At 42.0% G+C, this 10955-nt stretch overlaps 1 protein-coding gene across 1 annotated transcript; it reads left to right on the top strand.

Annotated features, from left to right (window-relative positions):
* The first annotated feature begins 2699 nt into the window (after window positions 1–2699).
* On the top strand, window positions 2700–10697 carry LOC124012871. The gene is made up of 3 exons (XM_046326880.1): window positions 2700–2979; window positions 6665–6796; window positions 9852–10697. The coding sequence occupies exons 1-3, from the start codon at window positions 2968–2970 to the stop codon at window positions 10020–10022; spliced, it is 315 nt and encodes a 104-aa protein (XP_046182836.1). The 5' UTR covers window positions 2700–2967; the 3' UTR covers window positions 10023–10697.
* Window positions 10698–10955: the final 258 nt, after the last annotated feature.

The following is a 10955-nucleotide window of genomic DNA, read 5'->3' as shown; positions in this document are numbered from 1 at the left end:
CACGGGACAGACAGCAGCGCGTACAGCAACTAAGCCCAAAAGAGCCGCGGGATCCAAAATGAAATAAAAACACTGTCAACTTTACAAAAACAATCAACCGAGATCTCTCGTTCAGCATTCAACAACAAACATACGTCACGCTCAGATGACGCCACTAGGTTGTGTGTTTCTGCTGGTCAGAGGGGGCAGGTGCTCCGCATCGAACCACTGGGGACAAGAGATGTCAATTGTTTTGCTCTCAAGAAAAGGGTGCCATTGAAAGTAGCGATTACTGGGGTAGTGGTAAATGTGGAAGTGGACCAACTGAAGGGGAAGATTCCTGGTGTTTGTGATGCTCGTTGTTTGAGTGACGCAGACAGGGTGGCATGAGCAGTGAAACAGAAGAGTCGTTGTCTATTCTTTTGAGTTTTGGTGTTGAGTCTTTGCCCGACAAAGTGATGTTAAGATATATAAGTTACCCCATACAAGCTTTTGTGCCGAATTCATTACGTTAATACAGGTGTCAAGTTTATGGGGATGTGCCAGCAGTTTGCAGGAGGGAGGTTCCTAGGTGTCAGAAGTGTGCAAAAGGGCATGAGACAAAGGTATGTGTGGCATTGGGGAAAGTAGTGGTATGTGTAGAGGTGCCCATAGGGCTGGAAATCAGAAATGTCTGGTGAGAGAGAGGCAGGTTGAAGTTACCATGGATAGAGTAGTGAAGAAAGTAGAGGAAGATGGGTCAAGGTGGAGGGATCCTGAGAGGAGTGCTGTTCGTACTTGCCTTTAACCAAAGCGTCAAATTGTTACAGCTCTGAAGTTCACAAGCATTATTATTTAACTGAAAATGTTGGCTAGAACGGCCGCGACCGGGAGGTCCGTGGGGCGACGCACAATTGGCCTAGCATCGTCCGGGTTAGGGAGGGCTTGGCCGGTAGGGATATCCTTGTCTCATCGTGCACCAGCGACACCTGTGGCGGGCCGGGTGCAGTGCACGCTAACCAAGGTTGCCAGGTGCATGGTGTTTCCTCCGACACATTGGTGCGGCTGGATTCCGGGTTGGATGCGCGCTGTGTTAAGAAGCAGCGGCTTGGTTGGGTTGTGTATCGGAGCAGGCATGACTTTCAACCTTCGTCTCTCCCAAGCCCGTATGGGAGTTGTAGCGATGAGACGAGATAGTAGCTACTAAACAATTGGATACCACGAAACGGGGGAGAAAAATGGGGTAAAACATTTTTTTTAACTAAACATGTTGGCTAGGTATTTCAACTCAGTATGGCAAGCATGAATGTTTGACTGAAAGTTTATGAAGCTGGTTTGAGCCACAGTTCGTAGCTACATGAAATCTAATCACATCATTGTTTTTGCGAGACAGTGTGATATACCACCGTCTGTGCCACATTGGTTAGTGTGCACACCATTACATTGGCAACGCAAAAGAACATATAGGAAAGACGGACATTTAATGTGAGAGGCTCAGCGATGTTAGGATTTTGAAAGTCGTGTAGTGTCCACCCGGCTCGCTGATCCTGGGGCTTCGAAAATGTGGGCGTGGAGTCAGTTTTTTTCTGGAAGACAGCGAAGGGGAGTGGCGAGAGAGCAGGACTTCGGAAGCTCTGGACGCGAGGACACGCCCATCTCCCCAGGGATATAAGTCGCTACAGAACCCACTTGTGGAACCAAGCAGCTGTGCATTCTGAGGACACATGAACCGTTTTACCGGGGACGGTATTTGATTATGACATAAATTCGTTTTTACAATCATATGTTTTTCAAAATTCAAAAGGCACTTGCACATCTGACGAAGGCCATGAGGCCGATATGTAAAGCTTATTAAAGAGCAGTGATACTATCAAGAGCAGTGTACGATTCTTCTACAATCATATGTTTAACAGGGGTGGGTGGTAGTGTGACACAACGGGTTTGGACCGATGATAAACCCTGTTTTGCTGATGCTCTGTATTGGCCATTGTTGAGAGGCTTTGAAGCCACGGGTTGGCCACATTGGCACCCCCCAGTTGGAACAATCCTGAATAGGAATGACATGTAATGTAGTGAAGTAAAAGTAGTGCAAGAATATAAATAGTAAAGTAAAGTACAGATACCTAAAAAAAACTACTTCAAGTTGTACTTTAATGTATTTTTACTTAAGTACTTTACACCACTGACATTGTGGTAGCATAATGAGGTTTTTATGTAAAATAGTTAGGCCTATGGCAATATCGAGTGTACCCACCTCTCTGTCAAAAGTCCTAAATCCGTCTTTCAAGAATGTGCTCGTGCCTGTTCATTGTGCGCGCATTGCTTTTTGGTTCGCATATCCTTATCAAACTCAGATTACTGTCAAAATGAATGTAGGCCTAATAGAAATTGGAATGGACAATTACAAACGACTTTTATTATAAACGACCTCGAAAAAAACTTGCCCGTGCATGGTTCATAAAATAAATATATTATTTTGGGTGGGATATTCAAAGCTTTACAGAAACTGCAGAAAATATGTATCCCAATATGAGGGGTTAAATTTTGCGACAATGAAGAAGAAAAACCCCAGCCTAAACTTGCAGACTGTTCCAACTTTTGCTAAATGTTTCCAGATGTTGATTGAAGCACTCGCGGGCTCTATTCTTGAATAGCCTACATTTTAAATGCACAACTATGTCAACTACTCTGACGTGGAATACATTAAAACAATCATGGTTAATAGAAGGTCGGTAGGCCGATATATGACTGCGTGTAGACTCGCTGCCTCCGGAAGTTTACAGTTCCAATGCATCGGGTTAGACAGTGCACTTTAATTTCCCCCACAGCTTTCCCTGACTGACACGAAAGGTGGAATCCAGTTACATGTTTTTTCCTTGAGTGGGAGGATTTAGGAATCTTGCCAATATGTGACTGAAGCAATGGAACGCTGAGCAAGAAAAGTAACAATTACTGAACGTCGCAGAAGGAAAACTTTACTTTGAAAAAGGACAGCTCAACACGATCCAAATGGCAGAACAGGTAGGTCTACGATACCATTTTAATATCAACACTTGTCAAAACGTTGCACTTGAAGAGCTGGTGTCTTTACTCATCTTAGAAGCAACTAATGGATCATTCTTTTGGTGCATCGAATGGGGCATTATTTGGGGGATAACTTCCCCCATACTTTTAGGCGTCGTTCTGGTTATCTTTGGAAGTGGCACATATGTAGTTTAACCAAAATGCCATAGACATTATGCTATCCAATTTATATCATGACATATTATATTAGATCATATTAAAATAGTCCAAGCCCTGTCTAAACCGGGGAGTTCTACTAAGCTATATAGCATTGTTTTAAGAAGGTCATACCCAAGGATCATTTTGTTATTTCATTTAGAATTTTAAGACCCCTTGAAGTATCAAAAAATTATATTTAAAAAATTGATGAAAAATTGTATTTGGCCTTACTGCTATTGGCCCATACAAACGCCTTGAATAACAGATTCACTACATGGAACAACAGTCCCCAAAATATTATCAAAAGGAGTGTCTGTCGTACATCTTAGAGATATAAGAAAGATCAGGATTTTTTATACATGTATTTAACCCATTATTTTGCCACTAAATAGTCTCCTTAAATACTTCCATTCATTTTTTCAACTGGGGACCTTCAGACGAATCTTGTGAGGCCTGTGGGCATCCTAGAGCAAAACACAGAGGGGTCATATTAGTGTGTAGCCCAAACTGTTCGGATGCTACAGAGGATTTTGTGAGAAATCATGGGATGTCTCAGGGTCTGACAAACACTCTAGCTCTAGCTCTGTTACCTTTTCACTGCAGTTGTCTCGTGGTCTGACAAACACCGCTCTAGCTCTGTCACCTTTTCACTGCAGATGTCTCGTGGTCTGACAAACACCGCTCTAGCTCTGTCACCTTTTCACTGCAGATGTCTCGTGGTCTGACAAACACCGCTCTAGCTCTGTCACCTTTTCACTGCAGATGTCTCGTGGCCTGACAAACACCGCTCTAGCTCTGTCACCTTTTCACTGCAGATGTCTCGTGGCCTGACAAACACCGCTCTAGCTCTGTCACCTTTTCACTGCAGATGTCTCATAGTCTGACAAACACCGCTCTAGCTCTGTCACCTTTTCACTGCAGATGCGGAAGTGCGTCAAAAGCGGATGAGGTGGATTGAGACGTATCCAATGCAACAAAAAAACAACAACAAAGAAATGGATATCTCTAGCACACGTAGAACAATGAGACAGATATTTAACCGGATGTATGAATGTGAAGCATCCACCTGGCTTTTCCACTCACTTCCAAATATGGTGGTGAGAGGAAGCCCAGTGGCCGGCAGTGGGAGAAGATTGAACGAGATGGATTTTGGCCGACATTCTGAAAACCTTCTCATCGATGAAACATTTGATCTCAATACAGTTTTCTGTTCCCTGCTTTCTGTTAGGAACATAGTGGACTATGTTTTGTAGACTTTACCCTTTGCAAAAGTAAAAAACAAGTTATTGCACACGCACACTTCCCCGAGTAAGCGTTCCCTATCTGAAATATGCAGATGCTTGCTAGAATGCGCCAATAGGATCTTGCTAGCTCGTGGTTGGCTCTGCCCACCTCTTTGCTTGTTCTGCCCACTATGACTAATTTGTTCCCATTGGAAATGATAGGCTGTGGTCTATCTTGGTTTAGTTATGAACTAAAATTGTCTCGAACTTAAACTGACAGATTTTGCTTTTGTATTTTTTATTCTGCTAATTCGATTTCCGTGGGGAGCAGACATTGAGTTAAATCCTATTGGCGTGTTTGCATATAGCCTACTTTCCTTGCACTCTTGCCAGCTTAACGTGAGTTTATATAATTTCAATGCACTGATCAGTGTGCATGCTTGGACAGCAGAGAATAATAATATATAATAATAATATATGCCATTTAGCAGACGCTTTTATCCAAAGCGACTTACAGTCATGTGTGCATACATTCTACGTATGGGTGGTCCCGGGGATCGAACCCACTACCCTGGCGTTACAAGCGCCATGCTCTACCAACTGAGCTACAGAAGGACCACTATAATGGACAATGACAAATTAATCTAGGCCATATGTTGACTATGGAGCAAGAAGCTATTCTCAGTTGTGTCTAAGGCAGAGACTGTGTGGAAATGAAAAGCACTGGGAGTCAATCAGTCCCTTCTCATTCCTTCCCCATGGCCTATGACACGGAGACCTTCTTTGGAGATAGACTACTGTGTGAGGGATGACAGCTAGACAAACAGAAAGACAGACAGACAGAATGAGATGCTCACTGTCGGCGAGCAAGCGCCTTACCATTGTTGCCTACTGTATCCATTTTGTGACATTTTTGGGCTGCAGTGAGCTATCTGTGGAAACATCATAAAATGGAGCACTGTAGTGGTAGCCTAGGCCTAGGGAGTAAGGCTTTTAAAAAAAATTTTATATCCTACCCTGACAACTGAAACAACTACATTGTTTCTGAATGTCTCAATGAATTTGGTTTAGCGTTTAGGAGATAGGTAAATAGAGATTGAAGTCACCACTGATTCCTCTCCCTGTTGCCCAAGGTTCTTGTGCATGCCCCAGGCTCAGACTGGGACCAGAACTCGGCCATGGCATTTCTAACACACCGTCCCTTTGAGACCCCCACAACGGATAATTTTTTCCCCTCAAGGCCCCCACACTGGTACACTTTTCCACTTGAGGCCTCCATTATTAGACAGATCATTTTGTGTGAAAAACTTAAGTTAGACAGGCCCAATGGGCAAAATATTGACCAGATCTGGCCCTGTCCCCCCCAGCACACCCTGAAGATAAACAGTGACAGGGAGATCTGTCATAGCTACCCCAACCTGCAGGTATTTCATGTACATTCTCCATGTAGACAAGTTGTCTGAATTTTCCTTCCAATACCAGTAGGCCACTCAGTCTCTCATTACTTAAGCGTACTCCTCCCCACCCAAACCACACATCGCCCACATTTCAATAGCATGTTAAAATATCAATTTGTGACATAGCAAAATTCCTTTAGTTATTTAATGTTTGTGATTTAGGATAATAAAAAATTAAAAAGTAGTATGAAGAAAAACCTGTCAGCTACAATAGATTGTGTGTTTGGTTCTTGGTTTAGAGAGAGTATGGAATGATGTTCTTCACAATGACCAAACTAACCAGTCTGTGTGACACAGATTCATATGCCACTGCAAAACATCACGTCTACTTTTGAACTTTTTTTTTTAAGGTGACTTGCAACCTAGAAGTACAACGGTTCTTGTCGGAGTATAACTTTTCACTCAGCATATTATTTCTCACAATTTTTGGTTGACCACTCAGCCTTCCATGACAATGATACTGTGAATGGTGCGATACAAACACAAGTTAAACATCAGAGTGCCATCTTTGCGTAGACTTCGGACACGTGGAGGCATGCAAGATATGCACTTGAGGACGGATGTGAGTGTGTCTGAAAAAATGTTTGGTATTTGGGACTAAGTTGAGTGGAGGTCGGTACACTTTGGCAAAAACCTGGGGAGCCTGTCTCATGAATGTATTCATTTTCTTTCTTTCGTAATGATCTATTATAATAATAAACTTCACACGATAAACTTCAAAGGACTGTCAGAGGACGCTTTTTTTGTTGCTATATTATTTGATTTCCCCAATCTAACATGCTTTTTTCTCCACCTCTGGCGCAGCACTCAGACCTGGAAAATGCCATCAACACTTTGGTCACAGAGTTCCATGCCGCTGCGGCCAATAATGGTCCCACGCTCCAAGCCCAAGAGTTCAGAGGCCTCCTATCCTCCCAGCTGCCCAACTTAGTTACGGTACGTAAGCTGCAACGGCCGGCTAATTGGCTCCCGCCCTTCCCGGCCACACCCATTGAATCTACCAGTAAGGCGTGGCTCTGACTCTTACTACCCTCCCATTCAGCCCCAAACATACAGTACACTCGACCTCCTATGACTCCCAAACAAACACTCAGGAAAAGCTTTAAGGCGTCAATTGCCAGGTTCGATGCAAATCCCAAATTTGCTGTAATATACTGTGTGCTCAGTCACCAATTGAGTTTTAAACATGCTTTACTTGAATCTGACACCTGCTTTATTTGAATCACTGAAAAGGATAAATGATCTTGCTTTGTCTTCATGTTGGAACTGGTTGCTTAGTTGTCTGAGGCCCAAGCCTGTGTTCCAGGACGAGTCTGAATTTACCAGAGGGTGACAAAGATAGCCATGCTTCTGAAAAAAACACAGGAAAAGGCCTGTTCAAATACATGAGCAAGTGAGGAAGGTTCAAGGTTGTTTGCTCATCTAGATGGGGAAAAACAAACAGACAGATAAATAACAGTTTCCATTATAAACAAAGTAGCAAGAAATATGTAATTGTAATATGACTCCTTGCACGAAGTCGACTTTATCCACCATAAACTCGACAACCAAGTAGAGTATTTCTGCAACACAATAGTTAGCCACAACAGCTAGGAAATATTTGTTCAACTGTTGAAGTAAATAATATGCTTAATTACCAAGTAAATATGTTTTTCATTACATCCAGTCTTACACTTATATAAAACCAGAATCTATTTAAAATAAAAAGTAATGATCACATCATTCAAATGGGATTCCATTGCAAACAGCTCTTTATATTGTCTCAGCTGTAGAGCAGCATTCAGGCCAGGAAATATTTTCCCAAATCAATTTCCCATTGTTTCCAGCAGACAGAAAGATCCACAGTGTTTGCATCTGCCTGGCTGACAGCTTTATACAATTTCAGAATGAAATTACTGTAGATAAGATTGGCTACCCAGATACTAATGTTGATTACCTCATGAATACCAAACAAACGTTGCTACAGTTGTCAGAAGTTTACATACACTTTACATACACAGAAGTTTACATACACGTTTTTCAACCACACCACAAATTTCTTGTTAACAAACTATAGATTTGGCAAGTCGGTTAGGACATCTACTTTGTGCACGACAGTAATTTTTCCAACAATTGTTCACACACAGATGATTTCACTTATAATTCACTGTATCAAAATTCCAGTGGGTCAGAAATGTACATACACTAAGTTGACTGTGCCTTTAAACAGCTTGGAAAATTCCAGAAAATTATGTCATGGCTTTAGAAGCTTCTGATAGGCTAATTGACATCATTTCAGACAATTGGAGGTGTACCTGTGGATGTATTTCAAGTCCTACCTTCAAACACAGTGCCTTTTTGCTTGACATCGTGGAAAATTCAAAAGAAATCAGCCAAGACCTCAGAAAATAATTTGTAGACCTCCACAAGTCTGGTTTAAGAAAAAGCTATGTAAAAACACCTGAGGGTACCACTTTCCTCTGTACAAACAATAGTACGCATGTATAAACACCATGGGACCATGCAGCCGTCATACCGCTGAGGAAGGAGACTCGTTCTGTCTCCTAGAGATGAATGTACTTTGGTGCAAATCAATCCCAGAACAACAGCAAAGGACCTTGTGAAGATGCTGGAGGAAACAGGTACAAAAGTATCTATATCCACAGTAAAACGAGTCCTATATCTACATAACCTGAAATGTTGCTCAGCAAGGAAGAAGCCACTACTCCAAAACCGCCATAAAAAAGCAAGACAAAGATCGTACTTTCGGAGAAATGTCCTCTGGTCTGATGAAACAAAAATAGAACTGTTTGGCCATAATGACCATCGTTATGTTTGGAGGAAAAAGAGGGAAGCTTGCAAGCCGAAGAACACCATCCCAACCGTGAAGCACGGGGGTGGCAGCATCATGTTGTGGGGGTGCTTTGCTGAAGGAGGGACTGATGTACTTTCCAAAATAGACAGCATCATGGGGTAGGAAAATTATGTGGATATATTGAAGCAACATCTCAAGACATCAGTCAGGTTGTTAAAGCTTGGTCGCAAATGGCTCTTCCAAATGGACAATGACCCCAAGCATACATCCAAAGTTGTGGCAAAATGGCTTAAGGATAACAAAGTCAAGGTATTGGAGTGGCCATCACAAAGCCCTGACCTCAATCATATGGAACATTTGTGGGCAGAACTGAACAAGCATGTGTGAGCATGTGTGAGCAACGAGGCCTACAAACCTGACTCAGTTACACCAGCTCTGTCAGGAGGAATGGGCCAACTTATTGTGGGAAGCTTGTGGTAGGCTACCCAAAACGTTTGACCCAAGTTAAACAATTTAAAGGCAATGCTACCAAATACTAATTGAGTGTATGTAAACTTCTGACCCACTGGGAATGTGCTGAAAGAAATAAAAGCTTAAATAAATAAATCTCTCTAATATCATTCTGATATTTCACATTCTTAAAATAAAGTGGTGATCCTAGCTGACCTAAGACAGGGAATTTTTACTTGGATTAAATGTCAGGAATTGTGAAAAACTGAGTTTAAATTTGGCGAAGGTGTATGTAAACCTCCGACTTCAACTGTATATGCAAATACCGATACAAATGAACATGTTCCTTGAACAAGAGCCATGGATCTGTAACCACTAGAGGTTAGCAAAGCCTGAAACATATGTTAGTTAGTTGACAAAGTATACTCGTGATGTGTTTATTCAGCTGCATACAGTACATTTGAAAAGAGGCCAATAGTGAATTATGAAGTCAAACATGTTGACTGGAGTTATTCAGCTGAATTATTGATACAAGAATTACCACTGAAGATATTAGTTCTGTTAAGAATATCACCTGCCAAGTAATGTAAGGCACCAATGTTATACGCTCAAAAGTGTAATAGACTAATTGCTAACTTCCTGCTAATTCATGTCTATGCGTGATTACCTAATTGCTTAATTAACTGGTTAGTAATTTAAATACCGTGTACATATAGTGAAGAGTTGTTTTTGTGCTCCCTCCCCCAGACTGGAGCGTCAGAGCAGGGCCTGGGCGAGGTGATGAGACAAATGGGTGTGATGGACGGCGAGGGAATCACCTTCAACCACTTCTGGAGGTTGATCCAGTCACTGGCCACCACACAGCATGGTCTACTCTGCAGCGAGGAGGTGTCCAAGTGCTCCTGTGTGCTTCTGTGAAGGCCATGCCTTCTGACGGTGGTGTGAGCTAGGGGGAACCAGACAGCCTTATAGTATGCTACCCAGTGTCAGTACCCCTTCTCACCACACTGCTCCCATCCAACCCTGGACACTCACATATTCCTCACCCCTTCCACTACAGGCCTCTTATGTACATTCTCCATGCTTGGTAGTGCTCCATGTCAGCAGTGTTCATCTCTTTGTTCTATGCCACTTGATTTACAGGATTTTTTTGTTGTACTGCCTTAGTGTTATCGTTGGTGTTGTTTCCATCCAAATATCCCTTCTATTGAAATATCCCCATTCTCAAACCTTGAAAGACTTTCCTACAGCCCTACTACCAGTCTAACCACTACAAATAATCCTTAGATGACATATGACCCAAAGTGAAATCAGAAAGCCATGTGCAAGGTTTAGGTGCTAGACAATGAAAACATGTATCTACACACGACAGTACACGTTAGTGGAAAGCTCATTTGAGCCACCAGTTGTCCACATACAGTACTGGTGTTGCAGAGTGCCCATAGCATGTTTCTTAAAACAATGTTTTCCACCACTGTGGTATTGCAGTTTTGTATTTATATTTTCTAATTCTCTTTATTCTGGCCCATGTGATAACATACTAAAACATGACAAGAAATGATATAATAAAGATCAAAAGGAATTGCAACAATGGTGAACTCTGTTATTTGCATTTATTTTTGTTGAATTATTACTCAAATCATTAATCAACATATTACCCACCGACAGATACGCATTTTACGAAATACATTTAGTGATGAAACAAAAAAAAAGAATCATAGACATATTTCAGTGTATTAACTAGAAGGTGAATGGTTGTCACTACTATACAGCTGTCACGCCCTGGCCATAGAGAGGCTTTTATTCCCTATTTTGGTTAGGCCAGGGTGTGACTAGTGTGGGCATTCTAGT

This window comes from Oncorhynchus gorbuscha, linkage group LG24, assembly GCF_021184085.1.
Source record: "Oncorhynchus gorbuscha isolate QuinsamMale2020 ecotype Even-year linkage group LG24, OgorEven_v1.0, whole genome shotgun sequence".
Classification (NCBI taxonomy): domain Eukaryota; kingdom Metazoa; phylum Chordata; class Actinopteri; order Salmoniformes; family Salmonidae; genus Oncorhynchus; species Oncorhynchus gorbuscha.
This window is presented reverse-complemented; position numbering and strand designations above follow the sequence as displayed.